The following is a 27,008-nucleotide window of genomic DNA, read 5'->3' as shown; positions in this document are numbered from 1 at the left end:
GCGTCCTTAGAAAGTTTTGCCAATGCATAAAAAGTAAAGAGGCACTTATTTACCCCATTAAAGCTATAGAGATTTCAAGATATAAAGGAGATTCGTAAATAAAATGTTAAATATCTAATGAAAACCGATGGAAATACAAAAGCTGAGAACTCTTGGCAAATTTCAGCTGAGTAATACAAAGAAAATAAGGTAAAATTTTCGCGTTGATGGTTAAGGAGTTTTGATTTATTTCAAGTCTTGCGGCGAAGTCGATCTTAAATGCTGATAATCATTTGGTCCGTGAATTCGGAATAACATATACCAGCTATCTCCTCTTTTCGACCTTTTGTAACAAGGGACTAACAGGTAATTTGCTAGTCAAATCTTTAAAATGTACGGGGTTCCTTCAGCCACTATTGCTCGCTACATCCATAGAGGGCGTGGAGGGGATCAGTACATTTCAATCGATATATATTACCCCAGTCCAACTGTTGCCAAAGGGAATACTCTTATGAACTACCCTAAAATTGACAAAGGTAAACTATGTAACGGGTTGCATTCGAACAAGAAGGCAAACGAACGAACCAACTAATAAAATGCACAACAAACAAATGAAAGGCGAAAGGGAGTAGTGATGTACATTTCCCCTAGAAAGAAGAATTCTGCAATCTCCATCTAAAATAAATGTTGGAAATATATTTCAAAATGTTTCTGCCCGTGCGTAGGATACTTTAGAGAAACAGAGCGATTAAAGGTTCTCTAATATTTTCTTCAACTGAAAAACGCAGCACTGTTTGAAGTACTGTATGCTTAGTTTATTTAAAAATTGACAAAAATCGTGGTCATCTCTACATGCTGTTCATTGTTGAGCCAGAACTGCGCCTGTCAGATCCTAAACTATAGATACAGCCTTACCTTCATGGCTCCCAGTCAATTTAAGCCAAGAGAGGTGGCTGTATTGATGGGGTAGTTATATTAGGTCCTCTTCCCTCGGTTAGATTTTGCCCCTGCTCCTTTTCGTCTTAATTATTTCGTAAGGAAAATAACAGCTAGCATACGGAAGGGAAAGAAGTGAGAAAGACAACAGGCTAGCGTACTGATCTGTAGAGAAGAAACATTTCGGGCGATTTTTTGTTTCTTTAGTTTTAAGTTTGTATCATCATGTTAGCATCATTTAGTTTAAATCCGTATTAAATTTTCGGGTAATCCAATGTTTGTCCATTCAGGTGGATTTGGGGTAAGCGAAATGAAGCGACCCGGGCTGTAGGTAGTGAAAAGACATTTTGGGTCTAATGATAGAAAGATGTAAATAACTTAAAGGCGGCTTCCGACACACCTCTCTGGAATGAAAAAACAAAAAAACATTCCTGTCCCGAGCAGTTCTATTTGGGCCTAGCTAATCATACTTCCAAAACGATTCACAGGACCTCATTCCGTTAATTGAACTGTTGCATTATTCTTGCAAATTCCAAGCTAGATTTTCTTTCCTCACTCGAAGCAGTCGACACAATACATAGGGAGATATAATTTGAATCGGTAGAGTTGGCTCAATACTGAGAGATTTTAATCAATAAGCGTAACATCAAAAGGGAGCTTCAACTTAATTCGTTTAACATTTTTGTCCTGATCAACTTCGCTGTCAAGTGGTAAGGATGTTCAAAGAAGTGTCTTGGATAACTGTCTACATCAAATCAAACACATTCCAAAGCATATATTTGAGATAAGAAGTCAAATCTAACAATCTATCGACTAAGGAAGTCGTACTTTCCAAAAACAGGAATTCAAAGGTTTTAAGTGACGTCTGTTAGGGAAATGACGAGGCATAGCTTGTTTTTAATTAATGGTCAAAAATCAAGCCATTATCCCTGAGTGACATTTGTATTAATGATTCTAAGAGGATATAGTGTTCATCCGCTGAGCGTGTGTCGCGCCCTGCATAAGGCGGATCAATATACCTTTCAATTGTGAGAGGATCAAAAGAAGTCAGCTTTTAGTGATTAACACAACAATCAACCGGTAACCGCATGAAACATCTTTAGGGCAAATTATAAGCTATAAACTTGCCATTAATGCCACCGATTTCAAAACCAGCAAAACAAAGATCTTGACTTGACGCCGTAATTTACTCCTCTCGCAACTGTTTTGGACTTGAGACGAATTTCTGCCTCAGTGCACTCTAACTTTTCCAATTAAATTTAAAAAATGCTTCTTCTCATTCCTCGGCTTGGCTGGCTAAAAAAGATTTCGTTTTTATTTCTTAGTTTTCGTTTATTGAATCTCCTGATATTGTTATATATTGAAATTGGTTTATCCCAAGAGAAGCAGAGTCTTGTGCATACAAATACCTCGTCACGACGACTGAATAATTATTAAAATCGTAATAACTCATGCTCTGGGATACATTCCATGTCAAGTTAAATGTGTGAGGCGTTATTACCAGTCACTTATTCGTGAATAAACTACATTGTTAAGAACATCAGGGACACACTCGGCTATCGCCTCGTGTGCCACTTATTTGTTCTTACCCCATTTTGACATCATCTGTGCTCCATTACTGAACAGACGCACGGCAACATGGAATCTATTTGTTAAAGAATATTTCTCACAATCTCGATTACTTAATTACTGCGACTCCAATTTTTTCACACATCAAAAAATCTGATTTATTGATCTACTCTCAGCTAATCAGCATGCTGAAATTTGTGTTTTTATATCATTACTAAAGAAACTGCAGGCTCTGTTGGCGAGTTAGTGAAAAACTTAGCTTTTTGTAAACTTGAAAGTCATAAAGGTAAGTTTTAAACCGCCGTAGCGAGTGTGTGAAGCTGACGTTATGAGTGTTAGCCTTTCTTCAGAACAAAGTAGCATCTTCCTAGGATGTTTTTCAATGGAATTGTCAGAAGTATTTCAATGCTGCCTCATATGTATAAATATGTCTGGATCTATGAAAACCGTATGTGTCAAAAAATAATCGCCCCCTACTCAAGCATTTTTTTTTTTCGTCTCCAAAGGAGACGATAAAGAATTCAAAGGAATGTAACCGACTCTCTTATCTTCCTTTTCGTGCTCTTCTCTTGTCTTATTTAGATCGCTTAAGTATACTTTTGAGGCCTTTAGGAGTCCTAAAATTAAAGTGTGTAGGCTATTTGGTGCGAAAGAAAGCATTTTCATTGGCACGGTTTTCATAGCTCCAGTCGTGTATGTATATATCCGGTCCCCTTTTCCTTCTTCTGTTCAAAGTTTTACTCGCGCAATCAACGTTTTTACAGGAATCCCGTGGCAGTTCTGATAACTTGGCATTTACCCCATCTCAAGATGTCTAGCCAGTCATTGTGGTCAAAGAGAGGGATGATTGGGAGATTTTCACCGAGGTTAGTTTGAGAATAGCTGCCGAGATTTTAATTTACCACAATATATTTAACATATAAAGGAGCCTAAACCGTATATTACACTGTGGTAAAACACGACGGGCATTTGAGAACACGAGGGAAGTGTAGAAACACGAGCCGCTGGCGAGTGTTTTCTACATTTCCCGAGTGTTCTCAAGTGTCCAGAGTGTTTTATCACAGTGTAATATACGGCTTAGGCTTCTTCATTTGCTTTATGATGTGGAGGTAATGTGGCGAAAAACAATAAAATACGCTTTTTGTATGTTTTATACTCTGGTAAAACATGGGTTTTTGACCCATCAGAGCGCGCGCAGGGTCCTCTCTACATTATAAATGAAGATAAAAATCTCCGCCCGATTGAAGATAGTCTCAAGTTTTCGTAGAGCTTTTGGTAAAAGAAACCCTTTTATAAATGCACGCTTCAATAGTTTCTGAAAATTGCTATTTCTCTTTTGTTTTTGTGGTCTAAAACGTTTTTCTTGCCCACAGTCTAAAATCACTGCTGAACAGGATGCCAAACAGAAAGAAATTAACTAAGGTTGGTATTTGTTCCTTTCACCCCACCAACAGTTTTCGTGGTTTTCAATAGTTTTCGTATTCTCGGTATTAGAATTGGCTTGCATTAGGGGCTCATGTCATGCGGGGAGACATAATTAAAGAGAGGTCAAAGTCGTATGTATTTGAAAAGACTCCCCGCATTTGCCGCACTTGCAAGCTAGTTCCAGTGCACTACTGAAAATTCGAAAATGGTCTATTGAGTGTCGCAAAACCAAAAGCCCTCAGTTTTGCCTCAAAGGACTCAGGCAATCCAGTAAACGAGGCAAAACTCGAAGCAAACTTATTTGTACGTTTAGGTGGCCCGAAGCGCGGGGAAAAGTGCGCGAGAAATTTACCATTCGTTTTGGTTTATTAATTTCTCATTTGTTGAGAAAGTGGCATGAGTTTGTTCGACCAATCACTACAGGTAGAAAAGCTAAACCAGCGCAAACTCAAATTACTTTCGACACTTAAGCGAATTGTGAGGATAGTGTTTCTGTTAAACAATTAGATTATGACTCGAGATTTCTATCACGTGATAGTTGACGAGGGCGCAGCCCGAGTCAACTTTCGTGCGATAGAAAGCGAGAGCAAATAATCTAATTGTTTTAGTATAAATCTACTAGTCGTTCAAAACTTAATCTAAATCCTCTTCACAGACACTTCGAAAACGCCATGTAGCGGCCGTTATTTTGTTAGCAAGCGCACACTGCTACGCTACTCACTATCTATCACAGAATAGATAGTGAGTAGCGTAGCCAATCAGAGAACGGCATTCGTGATAGAACGCTAGTAGATTTATACTAATATTAATTTTACAATAACTGTCTAATTTCTCGCGCGCTGATTGGCTCATTTTTATCATCAATAAGAGTACAGACGGATAAAATCTTAATTTATGCAAGCTGTTAAGTTCAACTTTCAGCTGTCAAACTGTCGTCTTTTTATCCAATGAGATTTTATGGACTTTTTAAGTAGCCAATCAAAAAGCGATAAAAGCTATTGACAATGTTCGCGTCATTTTGAATAAAATTCACTTATCTTTGTTTACGGCAAGTTTTCGGCGTCTTTTACCCTCATTTATTCCCGGCATTTGACTATTTTGGGGTCTTGTTATTGTAAAAAACAAATTGACGTCAGTTTTTTATGCATCTGTCTTCTTATTGAGGATAAATTTCGTCAAAACGTTGTCAAAGTTTACATAGCCACCTTGACAATGTTATGACGCAATTTATCATCAATAAGAGGACAGACGCATAAAAAACTGACGTCAATTTGTTAGACTTATCAGAAAAACAAGACTCTTAATATTGACACCCAATACCTCGCTGAGGTGTCACATTCACAACAATAAGTGACGACACCGTTGCCTTTGCTATATGTGTTAGAATTTGCATGTTTATCTCGAATTTTCTTTCTTTCAAATTCATTCAAGAAGTATGACCAAGCATTAAAAATTGGAGACCGAGGGAAACGTGGTATTATTTTCTCAATTCTCCTTAATTGTTCTGCGTCTCTCAAATACTTTAGAGGCTGATATGAGTTTTGTTTTGAAGTTTGGCGAATTTTGAAGGTCACTACAGGGAATAAACTTTGGTGTTGCTTCTCTTTCCCGTGAACAGGAAACAACTCCTCAGCTTCCCAAAAACTGTGCACCAGCGATATCTGATCCCCTATCAGTAAAAATGACTGGATCCAGTAGACAACCAATATATCCCTCTCGCTGGAAAAGGGGAAAGGTAACACCTCCTTTTTTTTATCAAAAATGATGAATTGAGGAAAATAAATTATCGATCAGTTACTGTCTTACCTGCACTCAACAACGAATCTGAGAAAGCTGACATTTTCACCCTGCTTAAAATACAACTACTTATGGCCTTAATTCCTTTAGTTACCAGGCGGCCAAATCCAGGAACACACATTTCATCCTGAAATGTTGCATAAATTAGTCTGCTTTGTTCTAATTTTTTTTTTTTTTGCGTTATTTTCATTTGTAACACTTAGCTCGTAGAGGTTAGCAGAAATGCTTACAATTTTTGAGCTTTGCTCATTTTCATTACAGAATCAATATAGGGCTAGTCAAAACCCTTACCGACGGGATTTTTAAGATTATCAACACATTAACAACAATAATATTCAGAAGTTGTTTGTAATTTCACGCAAGAATCTCTATCCCGAGCACGTCTTGAATGGCTCAATCCGCCGCTATATTTCCAAGACGGTAGAGGGAGACGGCACATGAACCGCAGTAGGGGGGAGCCACCAGAATCAATGGCTAACGTAAGATCCCTTACGTTGGCCGGTTCTATAGTACAAAGCATAGGGTGCGCAAACTTGTCAACTGATCAGTTTGCAAACCTATGAACATCAAGCTTGTATTCTCTAACTTTAAAATTAGGAACGGAATTGTTTAACGTGAAAGATCCTCTGCTTGTTAGGCTCCATATGTATACCATGTATAAATTTTCCCGTGCAAGTTCAGTAATGCTTGTTACATCGGTGAAATAAGCCGACATTTCTCTTCGCGTGTCCACGAGCACTTATCGTTGGACAGATCTTCTCAAGTTTTACAAAATTTAAAGAGTTCAGAATCTTGTCGTATCTCTCGCTCAACAGATTGTTTCAAAGTTTTAGACCCTGTGGCTACTAAGCTTCAAGTAAAGCTTAAGGAATCTATGTTCGTAAAATGGGAAGTCTGAACTGAATCAAAAAGTCAAACACATCAGTTCATTTGACTCTTTCTTTGTAAACACCTTTACCGATAGTTTGTGGTCAGGTGCACGGGAAATCTGGTTTACTGCTACAACTTTGAGATTTTGTGCATCGCAAAACTGCGTGACACCAGAACACTTGTTATCTCAACCGTTACGCTGATTATGACGGATAAAGCGTGGAAACATATCTGAAAGATAAAAGCAGTCGTTTTGTTTTTAAAGTAATGCATGGTACACTGTAAATTCGACCCTAAATAAAATTTATGTAACTACTTGTGCATGTTTATAGCTGCAGGCAATGCAGTTGAGTCCCAACTCAACTGAGGCGAAGGACCACTCAGAATACGTCAAGCAATCCTTGAAGGCACAACTTGAAGAGCAAGAACGAAGAATAGATGAAGTAGAGTCTAAATTACAATTAATGACCAAATGCTTTAAAGAGAAAATCCAAGACATGAACACACAATTTTATGGACAGCTTGCTGCTGAACGTAAAAGATATGAAGCCAAGAGGAAACAGGTGAGGAAGCCTACATTTAATTGGAAGAAAGGTAAAATTTGAACCCATGTTTTATTGCATCCTCGGAGACCCAGGGGCAGCAACTCGGGACGATGCGATATTTTCGGGCGACCCGATAGTTTTGAGCGAAAGTTTACTTCAAGAGCGGGAGAACTTACTCATACACAGCCAGTTCCAGAAGCGTTCGAAATCCTTCCCGCTGATTGGCCAAAACATATTTTTCTGACCAATCAGCAGGGAGATCTAGCGAGACGACTCTGTCGCCTTCTTGCACGAAGTGGTTTTTCTCATCGATCGAGGTAGTTCCTTGGCCCGCGCAACGGGAAGATTCTCGGGGAGAGTTTCAGAAAAAAAATATCCAACGAAGCCGAGGAAATCGTAAGCTGTAACATGGGCGCAAGGAAGCAATACTCGTCGATCATTTTTTTACGGCGAACTTTTCGAAGGTCGGCCAGCTGCAGTGCGCGCACCTTCTTGCTTTTGGGCCAAACCAAAAACCCTTTTAACAATATAGTGTTGGGCGTAAATTCGAGGAAGACTTCAAACAGGTCCTGAAATAAAGCTTGTCTTTGTTTCCTGTGGTCGATTTGAGAGCGGATCAAAGACTTATTATTGAGAAAATAGTGAGCTGGGTGGTCTCGACCAAAGTGAGCGCAAGTCATCGCAATTCAAAGCAAGTGCACGTAAGGCCTGACCAAACGGAGTCGCAAGTAGACCCAAGTTTTCAACTTGCGTCTACTTACGAGCACGTCTGACCTGGGCTTATTTTAAGGCCGATTGGGCTGTCGACGTAAATAAAATCAGTGTCACTGGTTTTGCTTTTTAAGAGACCCTCCTAAGATTTATGAATCCTCGTGTAATCTAAAAATACCTTAAGAGGGATTACCTTAGGGGTCTAAGGGATAAGAACTATATGGGGTTTAACTTTCTTAAGTTTCATCATCTCTTAGGTCGTTTTAAACCTTCTTTACAAATTCGTTTTTTTTTTCTCAAATACCCCGGCGCTTTGTAATGAGTGCATCACATGTACCTTTCTCTCAAAGCTGTCTCTGGAAGTTCCAATTTGTATTTCAATTTAAACATATACCTCAACTTTAAAGGTTTATAGAGTAGCCATCACTGATGTTTGCTAAGATGCTCATAACAGGGAGATAAAAAGAAATCACTGAAAGGCCCTTTGGGCAGCCTCGTGTCACTTATTTTTATCCACTGCTGTCGCGCCTCGTTTGCTATGAACATCTTATATCCAACAGGGGCAAACTGAATAATTTTTTTAGTAAATTATTTAATCGACTGGATAATGGAGACATTTGAGTTAGATATAAAGGCAGCGATGGTATGAAAAGGCGGGAAAATTTGTCGCGCGTTGTTCCCTTTCTGTGTTGAATGAAGTAGCCGTAAATCCTCGAATTAGCGCCCCCCCGCCCCCGAATAAGCGCCCCTCCTATCGGCCAAAATTTAAAATAAGCGCCCCAGTCGCCTCCCCCCATTTTGTGGACGAGTATTTGGACAGCAAAAAGTGCATAGTTTTCGTCGTGTAGTATTAGATTTGTGCATTGTTTCAGTTGTGAACACGTTAAGTGAGCACGTTGAACACTTTAAGGACTAACGGTGCCGCGATTTAATCTTTAGGATCAGCTTTTTATGTCGATAAACAGCTTACGTTGTTGTTTACGCGCAGATACGTGTTTAAAAAAATGATCATGTCAGGCCACCATCTAGGAAAATTAAATAAGCGCCCCCCTCAAATAAGCGCCCCCTATCTTCTCCTAAATTTAATAATAATAATAATAATAATAATAATAATAATAAAAATAAAATATTTATATAGCGCCAATATCCTAAAAGTTCAAAAGCGCTTTACAGTTAGAAATATTAAAAACACTTAAGACAAATAAAGTAAAAATAAAAAAATGTCGCTAAAAAGTTATAAAAATGCTTTCTTAAAAAGGAACGTTTTTAGTTTATGTTTAAAAAGGGACACTGAGGAGCTGTTCTTGATGTCAGACGGAAGAGTGTTCCAAAGTGTAGGAGCTGCTACAGAGAAAGATCTTGCGCCATATGTTTTCAAATTGAAGTGCGGAATGGAAAGAAGTTCTTTAGAAGATGAACGTAGCTGACGAGACGGAGTGTAAGGAGTGAGAAGATCACGAACGTATGAAGGTGCCAGATCGTTTAGGGCCTTGTACGTGATGAGTAGAATTTTAAAGATGATACGATAGTTAACAGGAAGCCAGTGGAGATTAAACAAAATAGGTGTGATGTGTTCGTGTTTTCTAGAGAGGGTGATGAGACGAGCAGCGGCATTCTGGACGTGCTGTAACTTTTTTAAAAGACAGTTTGGTAAGCCATAGAGTAGAGAATTACAGTTATCCATTTTTGAATTAAATAAGCTCCCCGGGCGCTCATTCGAGGATTTACGGTATGCAGGAAAGCAATCGAGACAGAGTTTTCTTCCGTAAAATTCTACAAATTACCTCCAAATTTGTCTACATGCTGGAAAAATTGTAACAAACGACAAAAGATTTAAGAGAAGATCCGAAGTAGTGGCTGTGCGGAAAATAATACGTTTTGTTCGAGTCAAATAAAGCTTAGCTTATTTTTTTGACGTGGTTGTCATAATTAAGACGACAGATTGTGTTATTCAGAATCGATCGAGTTCACCGAAGTACAAAAGGACAGTAGCTAAATGTAAGGTAACAAACTTTACTGAAGCTGGTGCTAAGCTATAATTTTATGCCGAAAATCTGTTTTCACAAATATAACTGAACAATTTTGTGTCGGTTTTTGAATCTACAATGTGACATTTTTGCTGCTTCTTTCCTCTGTTTATTTTGTACTTTTGCAAGCTTTTCGATTAAATTTTTCTATCAAATTCAAATGGCGGCTTAGTTAATTGTGACATTTGTGGTTTTTCGAAGTTTCCGGCCTGGCATTGCCTATTATTCCCTGTATCTTTGGGATAGAAAACTTACTAAATATGCTGTTTTCAGCCATTTTTTCCCAGCAGAACTTTCCATTACCGACGATAAACTTTAACCAAGCGACACTTGTCGCACTCATTTTCCACTGATATACTGGACAATGATCGAGGTACATGTAGGTATTATGTCTGGTAACGGAGACTCAGCGAACCAATCAGAAAGCTAGCAATGCGTTATCCGAGAATGAGAATTTAAGGTTAATGAATTGAATATCCACTATGGTTTCAGTTGTCGTTTCATGCATCACTGCATACTAAATTTGCGAGGAACAACTCTCTCTCAGTTCAGTTCCCTTGTGTCTAAAAACAATAAAACATGAAAAAAAAAAAACAACAACAACATGCCATCCTTTTTTCTTTGCTTATTCTCTATGTGTAAAACATCTTTTAGGATGAGATAACTTTTGCTCTGACAAATTTTTAAAACAAGCAATAAACGTATCTGATGTGCATATATTTTTTCCAGGTTACCTCTTTTACACTTAAACTGAAAGAACTTGGAGAAAAATTAACCGCAGTGGGGGCACAACTTGAGGAAAAGAAAAACATTTATATAATAACCCAAATTATTCTCGCATTTTGATTGGTTCTCGCCTATGATCTATTAGAGAACAGATGCACGATTGATGTCACCATTTCAGAGTTTTTCCCTCTGTGTTTTAAAATGGTGGAAAGTTTTGAGAATTAAAATAATATTTTAAGTGACTAGGCGAAAGATATGGTACAAAAAAGTCTTGTCGAGGCGTTGAACAGGTACGAGAAGCCGGAAGAAGAAAGAAAAAGCCGTTTCCTTTTTAGCAAATGACTCAGAAAAAATACTCGAGCAGTCTCAGTCGGCAGTCGAGCGAGACTAAAGCCAAACGCAAAATCGATCTTGAAATTACTTTAAGGTAAGAAATCAGACATGAGGAGAAATGGCTACACGTGGCATGGAGAGAACTGCAACGACTGGCCCAGGACCGTAATGACTGGGGGGTGCTTATTGGTAGCCTTTGCCCCAGACGGGGCTACAGGCAATGATGATGACGAAATCATTGCTTTGTCTCGAATTTAACAAACCCAATAAACAAAACGTTTATGACGTTAATTTATTTAAAAAATTATCCTCTCAAAATAATTATTAATAGAGATTGGTGTCACGAATAAAACATCAAAACATCACTTCTTAAAACAAGTTAAAATAAATACATAACCTTGCTTTCCGAAGCGAATGTTCCAGTCCGTTTCAGGGCACAGTAGCGAGCAAAGTATAGCTCACTACCGTCTCACGGCCAACTTTATCGCCGCTTTAGGATGTCTCAGACACTATATCAAACTGATTTGAGAATCACCAACCACAGAGGACACAAATTTTCACCGTCTCTAACGCTCCTTTCATTCAAAACTCGAATCGATTGGCCTCCAGTGTTGACCGCAATCGCAAGGTTTCTGAGCGTATTTTTTTCAACTCCTGCAATACTCAAGGCAACATCCGAGCTTTTCGGCTCACAGGGCTGCCCTGATGACAAAAACTGACTTGACTTTTCCAGCATTTTATTTAAGATTTGTAGATTTCGCATTTCACTTCTGCTTTCGCTGTAAGTTTTCATTCCACGAGAAGCGATTTCATTTCGTATAGACAATAGATTATGTTGAAAGATTTTGAAATAAAAAAGCTTTCTCTGCAAAACTTTGTTCCTTTATTATATTAAAGAAATAGATTCCATGTTGCCGAGCGTCTGTTCAGTAACAGATCACAGAAGACGTCAAAATGTGGTAAGAACAAAACAGTGGCACACGAGGCGATAGCCGAGTGTGTCACTGATGTTCTTACCGCATTTTGACGTCATCTGTGATCTATTACTGAACAGATGCATAGCAACATGGAATCTATTTGTTAAATAGAAGACCTCAAAGAGGAGCTACAAATAATCGCCGTTGATGCCGAACGAACGGGTAGACAGCTGGCGGAAAGTGAAAAGGTGAAAATATTTCGCTTTATAAAATAACTGAGATATTACGCACGCTCTGATTGGTCAATAGAGTTGCTAATCCTATGTTCTATTGCACCGGTAAACCACGGTTCCCGATCTATGGCAGCTCTAGGCGGGAACTAGAGAACTCGGAACCCTAGCGATAACAAATGTGATAAACAGTCCTTTTTGGACAAATAAAGTATGTATGTATGTACGTATAGTTTTGCCTTTCACTGGCTGAGATATCGATAACACAAATATCTGGAATATCTTTTCATCCAACATAGACATGGAAATTCAAGTTTGCAAGGAAAAACAGGACGAGAAGTTGGTAGTCATATAAAGCTTTTTATTTTTTTCCACGGCAAAACTTTTACGCCGACTCCGTTTACGCTTGAGATTAAGATTAAGGACGTTTTATACACTTATTTCGCTGCTTTCCACGGTCTGTGGAGGACGAAGTCAGCTGGGCTTGACTGACCAATTTGGGTTGTCAAAAAAGCAGGGAAAAGATCTCTTTCTATCAGAAATTTTGAGTTTGAACTCAGTGCATGCATGCATTACGCGATAAATGAATTTGATTCCATAAGCTTAGCCTTCAGGCAATAGCTTTCATTTAGCAAAATAGAGAGAGAAACACGGCCTTCATAGTCTTCAGCATAAGTAAATAAATTCTGAATAAATTTGGGAAGCAACATTTCTGTTACTAACCTTTATTCCATTCGCAAAACTTTGGAAAGTTATCGTTAAACACTGCGTTGAATCGCTTCGACAAGCACATGAAGTTTGGACTACTTCATTGCACACTTTTCGTACAGCCTTTTACTTTCGTGATGACCGATTCCACTTACGAATCCCTGCAATTTCCCGTCAGAATACTTTCGAGTAAATTAATATGCTTTTTGCCTTTCACCAGTAACCTTTTCCTTACCTTTCTTAAAACTTTCTTAGCGTGAAATGTTTTTGTCGCTTTGCTCTGCGGACTTCGTCTCCGGCGGGGAGTCTGTGTTTTCATTCTTTCAGTCGCCTTGATTGGTTTGTCGCGTCATCTCATGAATTTGATGCGAAAAAGCAACTTTATCACGAAAGTACAATAAATATTTCTCTCATTGACAGACTTTTTCCATACTTATTTCACTCGAAAAGCTTGTAAATCACGAGCCGTTAGGCGAGTGATTTACAAGCTTTTCTCATGTTCTCCCAACATCCAGCGTTGTTTATTGCGCCGGCCAGTAAACCCACAGGAAGAGTGGTCTATTGCTTAATTAAAACATATACATACATACTTTATTACAACTCCCTACATGAAGTTCTTCAGTTAGAACTACACAACTACATGGATACCGTATTCACTTGATTAAACGCCGCCCTCGAATAAACGCTGCATTTTAAAGCAGAAATATTAGCAAACGCCGCCCTTGAATAAACACGCTGCATCATGATGCGGCGGAAAAGTAGCTAAAAATATTTTATTCCCTTTAAGTTAGAGGGACCTCCAGTAAAAATGGCCATTTGACACTAATTTATGCATATTTAATTATCCATCTTTGGTTTAGTATTTCTACAACAAGAAAAGCCATATGAAAACAAAATCCGCTGGATCATGTTCTATACCTATCAGTCTAAAAGCACAGATATTCATTTCAACTGGACAATTTGATTTATGGCAAATACATGCAGTAGGCAAAACCAAGTGCACATTATTCATCATCATCATCATCATCATGGCCATTTTTCTCTAACCAAGAAAAGCGAAGTTGCGACAGAGATGAACTGCAATTCTACCTCGTCATCAGTCCGAGTCACTACGGAGTTACATGAGAAGCATGCGCATGCTTATCTGGTCATTGCAGTGTTTGCTATCGGTTCAGTCGACACGCGTGTTTTCTGCACTGAACAGACTGAGTTTTTTGCTACAATAACCGATATATACTTTAGCCTACTTTGAAGGTGTAACTCTGAGCAGGTCTTGTGATACCTATTTGGCAGGGATCGGCGTACGTGAGTAGAATTTTGAACGTTTTCGATTGCACGTTTTGCCTAACCATTTTTCCTGCCAGACTCAGCATTTCACAATGACGAGCGAAAACGTTGATATAGTGCCTGCTCCTGAGGGTCCAACGGGCGCAAATGCTGACCCACCGGGTCGTGAAGAAAACATTGAGTCCGCCCTGCACCAAATTAATACGAACATGGGCACAATGACTAAACTTTTGTCGGAGGTGTGCGCACGTCTTCCCACTACTAATGCGCGCCACGAGCAAAAATCCTCGAGCCGAAGCCCACCGGGTGCAGACGGCCAACGCCGAAAACGGCGTTCTATTTCTGTCTCCTTAGAGGACTCTTCTGAAAATGATAACTACGAGCCCAGACACAAATCGAGCAAAGAGGACGACTCACTTAGTGTGTATGCCACAGATGATGACGTGGCACAACTGCTGGCAGAACCATCGGTTCAAGCCAAAGTCACCGACAAACCGAATTATAATGCGAGCGAGGACGAGGCACTAAAAGAACTCGTAGCCGCCCTGCAAGACGAGGATAAAAAAGGTCCAAAAGTTCAAGAACAACTGGCCGACATCGCTATGAAGAGATGGGGAAATAAGCTTACCTCAGAAAAAATAACTAGTATTCTGGGAAAACACCCGCAGCCCGAAAATTGCGGAGACATGGCTATTGCATGGGTAAACCCCGAAATCTGGGCGCCTTTGAATGCCGCTAAGAAAAAGTCAGATTTACGCTTGGCCAACATGCAGCAGGCTTTGCAAAAGGCTACCTTCGCAATAGTTACAACTTGCGATAAGCTTTTGGCGGCAAAAGCCCACATTGACACAAAAGAAATGCTAACCGATAGCATTGATGCTATCGCTTTAGTGGGACATGTGGTTTCCGAGCTTTCCTCGCTCAGGCGCAAAGAGCTTGGGCCATCGTTAAAGCAAGAATATCACACTATTTGTTCACACAACGTCCCCACTTCATCAAAACTATTGTTTGGTGACGATCTTGCCAAGCAAATTCGCGACGCTAAGGAGACTAGCCGCATCGGCCATACAGTTGGCGTTACGAAGCACGACCACAACAAAAACTACCGGCGCCATGGCTCTTATCAAACTAGCCGGTATGACGAAAGCAGCAAGGGCGGGTCACGACAGCCTTTTTTGGGGAAAGGCTACCGCTCAACTGCGCGAAAAAAACCGTACAACGGCCCGAAGAACGAGACCGAGAAGAAATAATGTCCTCACTGGAAAAACTGAAATTGGCGGTAAGTGATTTTCCGCGAATCACTAATTCATCTCTAAGAGAGTATCTACAATAACGTTGTGATACCTTTGCGGCCGGATGCATCGCACATTCTTTACCGGCCTGGCGTAAAATCACATCAGATAATGAAGTTCTTTCCACTGTTGTGGGGATGAAAATTGATTTTAATGCCACACCCTGTCAAAAATATCTTCCCACTTGCACACGGTCCGCCACTGAAACGACCATTATCGATCTCGAGGTTCAAAAACTCTTGTCAAAACATGTGATTGAGCCCACCGGGCATTGTCACGAAGAAATTATTTTCAATGTATTCGTGAGGGGGAAGAAAGATGGCAGCCACAGACTGATTCTTAACCTTAAAAACCTCAACCAATATGCAAACAAAATCCACTTTAAGATGGACACACTCAACACCATCACTAAACTTGTAGAACAGGATTGCTTTATGGCGTCCATTGATCTGAAAGACACATATTATTCCATACCGATAGCCACATCGGATAGGAAATACTTAAAATTCTCTTGGAAGGGAAACTTTATCAGTTTACATGCTTGCCAGAAGGTCTTTCATGTAGGCCTAGAAAATTCACTAAAAATTTGAATCCAGCATTATCCCACCTACATTTACGGGGCCATATATCTAGTGGTTATATTGACGACTTGTACTTGCAAGGGAAAACGTACAAGGACAGTGTACACAACGATATAGACACACTTATTCAGATTGATTCCCTTGGCCTCATAACACACCCGGAGAAGTCGGTCCTTAACCCGTCCCAACAGCTCGTAATCTTGGGTTTTGTACTTAATTCGGTCACTATGACGATCGTGCTAACTGAGGAAAAGGCCTTGGCTCCTGCACACCGCTTCTCCAACCATACGAGAACTTGCTTGTGTTCTCGGGAAGATAGTTTCCTCTTTTCCCGGGGTTAGGGACCGTTCATTTTTTATGAGGGAGGGGGGGGGCTGGTGGGATTTGGGAAGCACCATTTAAAAATCGCATGACCCCCCCTCAGCTTACCAATTTTTTCACATGGCCCCCCCTTATAGCGGTCATTTTTTGGGATGACCCCCCCCAAAAAAAAAAATTGAACAAACAATATTTAGATTTCAACTTTTTTAATATTTCTCTATTATCCCCCTACTTCACGTTATTGTGCTCACTATGAAGACAATATTTACAATCCCTATACTACAGAGAGCTGTTGTTTAAAAAACAAATCAAAAGAAAGAGAAGTCAATTTCGGATCTCCTAGTTATGGCTCGCCCTAAGCGTGTGGCATTTGGCCTCTCATTGGTATCTTCCTCATCTGAATTGATGAATGCAAGAATGACATCACTTGAGTCATCTTCTCCCCCAGAGTCAATGGCATCACTGTTATACTCATCATTGTCACTTTCATCCGTTTCACTGCTGTCAGCACTTACCCTGTTGTCATTTTGTGTCAATGTCCTGGCATTTCTCAGTGTTGGTTGGCCAGCTCTGAGAGGACTCTTCTGCCGCAAGCATGAATGTCTTACAATTGCCTTTACTTTCTCACTCTTACTGCTTTTCAAATGCTGCTTCAGCCCGTGGTGGTTCAAGTACTTGTTTTGTTCTGGAACACGTTGCTTTTTAAGCTTGGTTAGATCTTCGCACAACTCAGTCCAAGGATAATCCTCATATGATTTATCTTTTGCGTCCCTACTTAACTTTGCCTTTTCTTCTGCTCTCCTTTTCCTTTTAAATTCCAGCACTTCAAGATGCTGAAGATAATCCACCACAAACTTTGATTTGACAATAAACTTATCTGCAAATAGAGCAACGCTCTCTGGGTCAGATAAAACCAGCTTGCCACCTCCATGCTCTTTCTTCGCTTGGACCCTTGGCTGCCAGTCATCTGGATCACGCCCTTCTTTTGGGGTCTTCTGGTAGGAGAGGTAGTGGTATTCCGGTAGGCAGGAATGGTCAGGAACTGGTTTAGGATATCTTTCTATGGGTGATCCAGTCCATTCACAACAAAAAGAACAAATTTCTCCTACCTTTTCTTGACAGGACAACTTTAGAAACTCCCTGTAGCTCTCCCCCTCCTCATAGTGCTCATTCATAAACTTCTCAATCTTACGGAAGTAACAGTGGCCTGGAACAAAGTCTTTCCTTGCTCCTGCATTGTGCTACTGAACCAAGTACGAAATGTTGTGAAAAAACTGGAAATCTGTTGATGTGTTGCGTGAAACACATTGTTACATTTAATTTACAGATGTCTTTATTTGGAAGGTTTTTACCTCTACTCTAGTGATAGGCATGTATAAATGTTGCCCTATCCAGGTAAAACAAAAAGCTATGAGTGTTCTCAAATCTTGCAAATAGTGGATTACTTTTTATAAATTTTAGCATACTTGTTGTGGTTTAAATTTATCTATGGTTTAAAATTTCTTAATTTTCAAGGTAAAATGGGGTTGACTAGCCTACACGACTTTTACGGTTCGTAACATTTGTACATTTACCGTTCTCTGTTCGGTCACTCGACCTTTCTTGTCGCTTCACTCGTGTTCATGAAGGGCACTTCATGTTGTGTAATAAGGAGGAATTTTAGTGGAGTTGAGCCGTTAGATCGTGCTATGGCAAATTTTTATAGATCATAGGTCTGCATGGTTTCCGCTGTTATCTGCATGTCGACTCGTTGAGTTTGACACCTCTGTAATTTGCCATGTGTTTATGCATTGTTGAGGCTCATTTCTATTGCAAGATATGCTTTTAAATCTCCATGAATTTGCTTTTGAGGGACAAAATATGAAATTTACCGTGAACATGTTGCTTACTTGCATTCTATATTGTGACGCCGGGCCCGGCTGTGATTAGAACTGTTTGCAAGCACAGTAGGTAGATCCTTATCACGGATATCATATTTGTTCTCCTACGATTTCCTTCGGAAACGCCGTAGCTTTACTTTGAGAAAGCTATACGTTTATCTAGAGACATTCCTATGTTTCTTGCAGCTATCTGATCGAGCTTGTGTTTCTTTTGCTCGATGTATAGGTTTATTCCTCCTTTTTATTTCCTCCTCTTTTGCAAACCCCGTCTTTAAAATGGGGTTGATGCTATACGTTGAGTGGGTATTTTTGCTTTAAGCTCCTTGACGTTAGTTGAGTGCTGCTATGTCTTGCACGATGTAGAACGGAGCACGTCCATAATAATCATGAAAGAGGCTCATTCCAAAATGCGCAATAATGGCGAAAGCGACGAGTCGTTTAAGAAAAGGTTTACAGCTGAACGATCCAGGCAGTTTGACATCTTACAAGCAAAAGAAGCAATCTTTCTAAGTGCGGATGACTGTTCAGAAAGGGCGAATGAGTTTTCCATGCCAGGGTACCAGTTGAAGCCCAGTGATGGAAGAAAACTGAACTTCTCCATCAAAGAACACAGAGCAATGGTGGAAAAGTTGAATGCCACGATTCCACACTCTTTCAGTCCAATAGGCTTGCTTTAAAGCAGGGCGAAGAATTTGCCCACAGTTTTAATGTAAAACAGATCAAATTTATAGAGGCTAAGTTGACGAAGGTCACGCAGGACATGGAAGCACTAGAAAATAAGAAGAGCAATTATAACAGCATATTCAAGGGCATACTCAAACAGCACATCAACAAAAGGAGAAGGAAAAAAGAAAACCGCAGAAAGTCAAATGAGAGAAAGAGGAAGCGGACTGAAAACAACGTCCAACGAGTTTATGGAATCTGTGTTGGAAAGCCGCTAGGAAATGATCTTCCACAATGCCTTGTGTACCCTCCTAGAACGGCCATCCCGGAAGAGTGTATTGAAGTTGAGGATGTTGCCACGTCGTTATTTAGAAGAGATGGGCCATACATCGCACAGCTCTTGGAAGGGAATTATTTCACCAATGCTGCAAGAAGCAGAATCACCACCAACCTTGAGCAGGAAGTCAGAGATTATGTTTACACCTTCATGTACCCTGAAGAGTACACTCTGACGGGAAGCATTGCTGCTTCTTGCGGCATTGGTGAAAGAGACTCCCATTGCAGCACAAGCGGCGATGAAGAACTCGACGACAGCGAAGATGAAGATGAGTGCCAGTGAAAGTTGCATTCGAAAATAACAGTGTTAAATACTTCTTTTCAGTAGCTACAAATGCTTTTTGTCGCCAAACGTTTTTTTAAAGCAAATGGAAAGTTTGTAATAAATTTGTATCCTGCCTTCTATGTTTATTCTATAGCAATTTTTTTGATATTCAAACATCATGCCATTTTAAAGTTTTACTTAAATATTTCACATGACCCCCCCTTTTTCCCTTATTTTTTTGGGATGGCCCCCCCCCTCGAAAGCCATTTTTTTCGCATGCCCCCCCCCCCAAATCCCATCAGCCCCCCCTACCTTATAAAAAATGAACGGTCCCTTGTGTATGGGCCCCTACACTACTGAATCTCCTAATATGCCTCTTATCCGCAAAAAGCTGAACAATAAAAAATTGTCCATAGTAGCTAAACACATTATTATGGCCTCTTGGCGATCAGGTACCGGAAAACAATATCACTCTTATCTAGGAAGGTGGGAGAAATTCTCTGCTAAGAAAGCAATTCCGGAGGAAGACGCGAGCGTTGAACATGGGATAGATTTCTTAGCATCTCTTTATGAGGAAGGCCTGGGATATAGCGCCATTAATACCAAATGGTCGGCATTATCCTCGGTACTTACACTCCCTAGAAACGTGACGTTTGGGAATCACCCTCTCGTATCTCGATTTCTAAAAGGCGTCTTCGAGTTAAAACCCTCCCTACCTAGATACAACCACATTTGGGACGTTAGCGTAGTCTTAGAACATCTAAAGACTCTAAAGCCTGTAGATAGCTTAGACCTCAAAGTTCTTACACTTAAGCTGACCATGTTGCCGTGTCTACTTACTGGCCAAAGGTGCCAAACTTTATCTAAATTAGACATAAAACTGATGCAGAAACTACCAGGAAAATATGTTTTCACTATTGGCGAAAAGCTTAAGACAACTAAGCCTGGGAAACACTTGGAACCAATTGAGTTGACAGCTTTTGAGCCTGATATCAACCTCTGTTGCCACACACCTCGATCAGTACCTCGCCAAAACTGAAAGCCTCAGAGGCTCTACCTCACAGCTACTCCTCAGTTATGTCAAGCCCCACAAAGCTATCTCAAATACTACCATAAGCAAGTGGTCCAAGTCTGTGCTCAAAGATGCAGGGATTGATGTCACAAAGTTCACCAGCCATAGTGGACGATCCGCCACGACTTCTTATGCCGCGCAAACCAGCCTCACATTGAAAGAAATCCTCAAAGCTGGCGGCTGGTCAAACGCTCAGACTTTCGCTAAACATTACAATAAGCCAATTGTAAGGAACTTTGGCACGAGTGTGCTTAAACATTTTCAAAACAATTCACGCTGACTGTGTGCAAGTCATTTGTATATTCTATTTTATTTTACATTTTAATTCGCGTACTATTATACCCTTTGGCCACCCGAGTGGCAGTCTGCAACCTTTGTTAGGGAAATATATCATACCCGGATCATTGTGTTCTTTCGTCTGCCCTACATTGCTACCTTGTTTGGGCGCGTTTCCAGGACTTTCAAATCTCATGTAACTCCGTAGTGACTCGGACTGATGACGAGGTAGAATTTGAAAATTAAACGAGACTTACCAAGTCGATGTTTGATTGGAATTCTTCTTCGTCATCAGTCAGGAACGAAGGAGTTACATGCCCGACCCGTAAGTTGGTTTCTTCCCTCCCTTTCCTTCGTTCCTGCTTTTCTCCTGGAAACACTCCCTCTTTAAAGACTGACCAGATAAGCATGCGCATGCTTCTCATGTAACTCCTTCGTTCCTGACTAATGACGAGGAAGAATTCCAATCAAACATCGACTTGGTAAGTCTCGCTTAATTTTCAAATTTTCCGTGATGTTTCCGGAAGTTCCTAACAACAAATGAATCATCTAGATTTTTGTTGGCTGGTACAAACGCTCGATAAATCTCCACCACGGCAATACCACTCTAGCATTCATAAGTGATAGCACGCCCTGCCTCGGTTGCATGTTATGGCTACTTTTTGATTAGGCGACACTGCATCAGTAAACGATTCCATTGTTGTTGTTGTTGTCCCTTGTGTTGTAATCGTAATCTGTTAAAAAAAATCCCAGTGTTTAGACTGAAAATACCAATAGAAGCATTGGTTATTGAAAATACCTCGTTTTCGTTTTCATATTAGGATCTCGCTGAAGCAACACAAGTCATGTTGCATTTGAAAGAACAGATAGCCGTATTCACGATGGGCTAAAAAAATCAAGGTATCTCGTCATTATTTTATCGCTTTACAGTTAAAGCTGATCAGGTATTTTCTTATTTGCAATGAAAAAGAAAACATTAAAATCAAAACTAAACTGATTAAAGTCAACTTGTAGCTTGTATTAATTATAAATAAGCAAATCACATTCGTGTCGTCTGTCCCGATGTCATACGATATTAAGTCTCTGACTTGATATGGATTCAATATCATGGCCGAATTAGGCCATAAATAGTTTACTGAAAGATCTGAGAATTTCTTTAAGAAAGTGGATAGAGGTTTACTCTACGTATACGAAACTGTCTTGAGGGGGCTTGCGAGTTTCTTCAAGGTGTTCAAAAATAAACTTTTGCGAAGGTCAAATTAGTCACCATTTACGACTGAGAAATTCAAGAACAGCCTATTCCTCTCCATCCGTACAGATATTTTAACAGTTTCTTTTGTCCTTTTATTCTTCCGTGAATGTGAGCAGTTTATTACCAAGCTCAATTCTGGGTTTTAACCCAATTATTTAGTCAGAGCGAAGATACACACACAGTTCACATGCACTCAGTTTGCGCAGAACTGTGTAGACTTCAATAAAATCCTTTGACGTTGAACGAAGAGTATAACGTTTAGTTCTTTAAGCAATTCGGATCTTTCCTTTGTCTTATGGACGTTAGCGCACCTGGCTAAACCAGCACCTGAGTTCTCCCTACCCCGCCCTTTTTCAGGGATTGAACCCAGGCGGGAGAAAAGAGAGTCCAGGCTAACTTGTATTGATTTGGAAGCAGTTTCGAGATTCGTCGATTGAAACGCAAAAAGTTCCTTTTTATCGCAGACTAATGCGTGTGTGCTCCTTCTTTTTTTATCGAGAACTAAAACATTTTCTTCAAAACAACTCACATTTAATTAAAGCTCACGGAAAGGTTTAAAGTTTATAGCTGTTTCACTTTAATGTCGAAAGTAATTCGCACTCGAATCGGTTTTGCATCTCCACGCTCAGCGATTGGCTTAAAAACAAACTACCCTACATGTCATCCAATCACAGGTAAAACCAAAACCAATCGTCACATGTTTTCCCGCGCTTCGCGTCAGTTACGCGTATTCCCTTAGAATTTTGATTGGTTCGTGGTCAAAATGATTACTTTAATTTTTGTGTTTCGACGCGTAATACGTAGCCTCTCAATTTTACAGGGCTTGAATTTTGTCGAAAGAAAGTAATAGCTGTTAAAGGAAATATTAAAATACCTTTCATGTTTCATGCTTCTTTATTTTGTTTACCATTATCATTCAAATATTAAACAAGTTTTAATAAAAAAAATTTGCAAACAAGAATTAAACACATTGGTTGTACATGTCTTTTTAAGATTGCCTCTCTCAGAAGAAAAGTAGAAGAACTCCAGAAGGAACTTGAACAAGCGCAAAAGGTGACTTAGAACTGAGAGACAAGAAGGGGTTTATTTCCTCATTCAGTGAAAATCCCTTCTCAAAGACCGCTGCCTAGCTTTGATCAAATAATAAGAGGAGAAAATATGGATCATAGACGTCTCTTTTGATGTGACAGAAGTCTTCAAAACATTCTCTGTTCTAACGTCAAAGTTAAGCAAGTTAGTCTGTCTTAGTCTATAATGCCCTTTTGGTTGAGTCTGTTTTCCATAAGATGTTTTACAAATTAATGGCCACGAGGAGCCCAGCTTTAGTTGCTTTAATTACTGATGGCCCGATTCTCTACGAGAAATGCAGATGGCTCCACCTCATGGACGTCATTTCGGCGCTAATGTTAGTTAATTTCAACCAGTTTGACTAAACCCGTAACGGGCTCGTCGGCTGCGGAGGCTAAGTTAATACCGGCAGCCCCTCAAGAAAAACCCCGCTCGAGAAACAAATTAGAGAATTACGTCATAGCTTTGGTATTGTTAATCAATAATTTCTTCATCTTTTTTCTACATTAGATGAAAACTGAGCGCAACGCAATCCTAATCGCTCTAAAACAAGTAGCCTAGTAAAATCCACACATTCTTAAAAGTAAGTTCAATGAAAAAGTGCAGAATTGTTAGCCAGAAACGGGGCTATTAAGTTAACCGACACTTATATAAACATGATGATATTATCTAGCACCTTTTCTGCTTTCATTTAGTAAAGTAAACTTAAATCATGTAAGGTAAACTAAAAGATGACAATACCACTACACCCCACGTATGTTTTGAGACAATCCTTGACAAAAGTGTTGGTACGTTTCCACTATTTCCTTTCTTTTATCCCCTTCCTTCCCGACAATCTTTTCTACCCACAGAAATTATTCCTAACTGAAGAGAATCTATGAAGGATGCAACAGAAAGCTACTGAAACTGAGATCTCTTACAAAGTCTTAATACCTAATCACGTAAAATACTATGAATAATTGTGAGCGTTCCAGCTATTTTTGTCAAGGATTGTAGATCTCCATTTAGCATACTGCTATGACACAAGTGGTGTCTATTCTCCGATTAAATCATAACCTTATTCGTAAATGCGGAAACGTACGTGAAAGTCTTTGACCCTACCACAATCCTTTGCATTCTTTGTCTCCATTGCAAATATTATTATATCTCATTGGTTTACAGGACTCGTCCAAAACAGTTCTGACATTGTATGAACTAACTCACTATGGGGGAAACATGAAGGTAAGATTTCCATAGTGCTTATCAAGAGAGGATCAAGGGTAGCTTAATTCATCCCCTATACAGGCGTCATTTCCGAAGTAATGATACCTCGACGTCACTCACAGACCACTCTCGGCGTTGCAAATCGTTGCGGGAACGGGTAGGGACGCTGGAAATAGCCAATGCAGCGGCACTGGGTTTGCTCCCGGGGACGGCCCAGGTCAGTGGCCATGCTTTACATAGATTTTCATTCTCCGTAGGAACATCTAAGCAAAACGCGTGATAACATTATCCGCGAGAGAACTGGCTACCATATCTAACTGTAATTTGAGACAGAAACAGCATGATTGGGAAATTGCACTCAAGACAAGGGAATCAATGGAAGATCATATATTTGAACTGCGGAGAAAGATATGAAGATATGATTGATCATCGCAGTTATATACACAACTTAAGCAGTTGTGAAATAGAAGCCTGAAAAAAAAAATGATTCGAACCCATGATCTCGCAGAGATCATGGGTTCGAATCCCGTTCAGGCTTTAATTTCACAATTCCTTCAGTTGACCAGTTCAAATATATGATCAAATATATGATCTTTGATATATTCACTTGTATTCTTCACCACCTACGGGTATATTACGAACTCACAATGTAACCACCTCCCAGTTGGCTTGATAGCTTAGTTGATAAAGCATTGCACCAGTATCGCAGAGGTCATGGGTTCGAATCCCGTTCAGGCCTGAATTTTCAGGTTCTTAAGTTGTGTGTATAACTGCGATGATCAATCATCATCACACGGAGGCGGCATTGTCGAGTGATTTAGGGCGCTGGATTTGAAATCTGGAGGTAGCCCCGAGTTCAACTCCTCGACCGCATTGGGTAAATAGCCAACTGGTCAGCCTCCACCCAGTTGGGATTCTTACTAGTTTATGTTATATTTGAAATATTTGTTTATTTATTTACAGTGTCCCCAATTAGCACATTTAATAGTGCTAAATACATTTGACACTTAAATACAGTTATTATTGCCATTATTATTATTATTATCATCATCATCATCATTATCATTATCATTATCATTATCATTATCATTATTATCTTCAAGTCAGTGAGCGTAATTCCGTTTTCGTAGGAGTTCAGCAGAGAGAGCAATGACGTGACGAAGTTTCTTCCCGAAGAAGCCTCTTCAATTGTTGTGTCTAAACACACGGGTGAAACTTGGCAGGTTTTTACTAAAGTCAGCTTTCGAGGAGCGACCGTAAATTTACAGCCTGGTAGAATATATGAGTATCCTTCTGATATGGGTCTCTCGGAGCCTGTGAAAAGCTTTCGTAAAGCTCCATAGAGTGTCTATCATAATCACAAGTGCAACGAATCTTCATTTACAGTAGTGGAAAAAGATAAACATTGACTCTGAATTATCATGGGCATCTATCGGAAGAAAAAGATCCTGCAAAATTTAATTGAAGCTCAGTCTTGTATCTATGAACCTTGTCATTATTAGTCTCTTTCAAACTCTGTGTTTTTTGTTTTTTTTTCCAAGAGATAATTAGAGCATGCACATCGTCAAGAGATTATCAAGGTCAGAGAGTGAATCCCCCATATAGGTCCTCTAACTAAGGTAATCCCTCTTAAGTTATTTTAAGACATTGTACCCAGTTCTTCCGCGGATATTACTCGCGCGTTGCGTGGATGTTTTCGTGGAGGATATGTATATGTTTCGTTTCGTTTCGTTTCAAAGCAAAGGAAAACCTCCAACGGTGTGGGGATGTCTTCTTTGATATTTTGATTACAAGGAAAGCAGCTTCGGCTCTCGTTATGTTTTAACACATTTCGAAACTTTAATAGGAGTTTAAATAGACGGATGTCTCCTGCACAAACAATAACAACTGAATGAACGGCAGATAATTGTTAGACAAACGAGTGCACAGCAAACAAACGCTCAAACACAAGCTAGGCAACCGCACAAACAGATGGTCGAAAGTGCAGGCAGACGCTCGCTGCCCAAATAGCAAAAAAGCACTTTAAGCAGCAACGGCAACCACGCCAAAGACAACGTCGATTAAAAATCGACTTAATATTCAACCTACGAAACTCGCGAGAATCCACCGTAGGAAAAAAGATGGCGGCTGTACATTTTACCACAATGCCTTGCGAACCTAAAGCAGCCTCTAGGACACAAAGAGAGAAAACCAAATTTTTACAATATTTTTCCCTGTGCTAAGGACATTGAGTAGCCTAGGTATGAAGATTTTATAACGTTTCTGTACGTTTCTATGAACGTTGTTATGGTTTTTCTGCGCTAAGAATTATGGGTAAATGTACCAGTCGCCATCTTTTTTCCTATGGAGGATTTAGATTTATTGAGTTTGTCTATACTGTTAGAAATATCCCAAACAGAATATGCAAGACAGCTTCAAAATTCGAAAAAGAAATTTTAAAATTGGCCGTCGTATAGTTCACGTTCTCTCGAATATGAAGAATGTGGCTATTTCAAGTTGCTGTAAATAACGGCAAAGAAATGAACAAAGAATTATAACGCACGCTTACACAGCCATTGTACTCGTTGCCGTTGCCGTCGAAGTTTGCTTAATTAAAATCCCTAAAACCCAATAAACGGCAAAATAATGAACAGCCAAACAAGCACAAAACAAACGGAAGCCCGGCTGAACACAAAGCCTGCTGATAGTGCAGAAAACATCTCTGCTATGAAACGAAACCATAACATATAAAATAACGTT

General features: G+C 39.8%; 2 protein-coding genes across 3 annotated transcripts; both read left to right on the top strand.

Moving 5' to 3' along the window:
• Window positions 1-2,994: 2,994 nt before the first annotated feature.
• LOC110055466 (uncharacterized) lies at window positions 2,995-26,895 on the top strand. 2 transcript variants are annotated; one of them, XM_089298979.1, is made up of 7 exons: window positions 2,996-3,350; window positions 3,858-3,906; window positions 5,528-5,644; window positions 6,909-7,139; window positions 22,992-23,051; window positions 24,228-24,287; window positions 25,400-26,895. In XM_089298979.1, exons 1-7 carry the CDS (start codon window positions 3,295-3,297, stop codon window positions 25,610-25,612), a joined length of 786 nt encoding a protein of 261 aa, XP_089155105.1. In that variant the 5' UTR covers window positions 2,996-3,294; the 3' UTR covers window positions 25,613-26,895. The 2 variants fall into 2 exon arrangements, with proteins under 2 accessions (XP_089155106.1, XP_089155105.1); XM_089298980.1 differs by lacking the exon at window positions 5,528-5,644 and having other exon boundaries at window positions 2,995-3,350.
• Window positions 11,878-18,970, top strand: LOC110055465 (uncharacterized). Its single transcript, XM_020761854.2, has one exon. It carries the CDS (start codon window positions 14,153-14,155, stop codon window positions 15,308-15,310), a length of 1,158 nt encoding a protein of 385 aa, XP_020617513.2. The 5' UTR covers window positions 11,878-14,152; the 3' UTR covers window positions 15,311-18,970.
• Window positions 26,896-27,008: the final 113 nt, after the last annotated feature.

This window comes from Orbicella faveolata, unplaced genomic scaffold, assembly GCF_042242905.1.
Source record: "Orbicella faveolata isolate gen_17 unplaced genomic scaffold, um_ofav_v1 contig_34, whole genome shotgun sequence".
Classification (NCBI taxonomy): Eukaryota; Metazoa; Cnidaria; class Anthozoa; order Scleractinia; family Merulinidae; genus Orbicella; species Orbicella faveolata.
The sequence above is the reverse complement of the archived record's forward strand: the minus strand, read 5'-3'. Positions and strand labels throughout refer to the sequence as shown.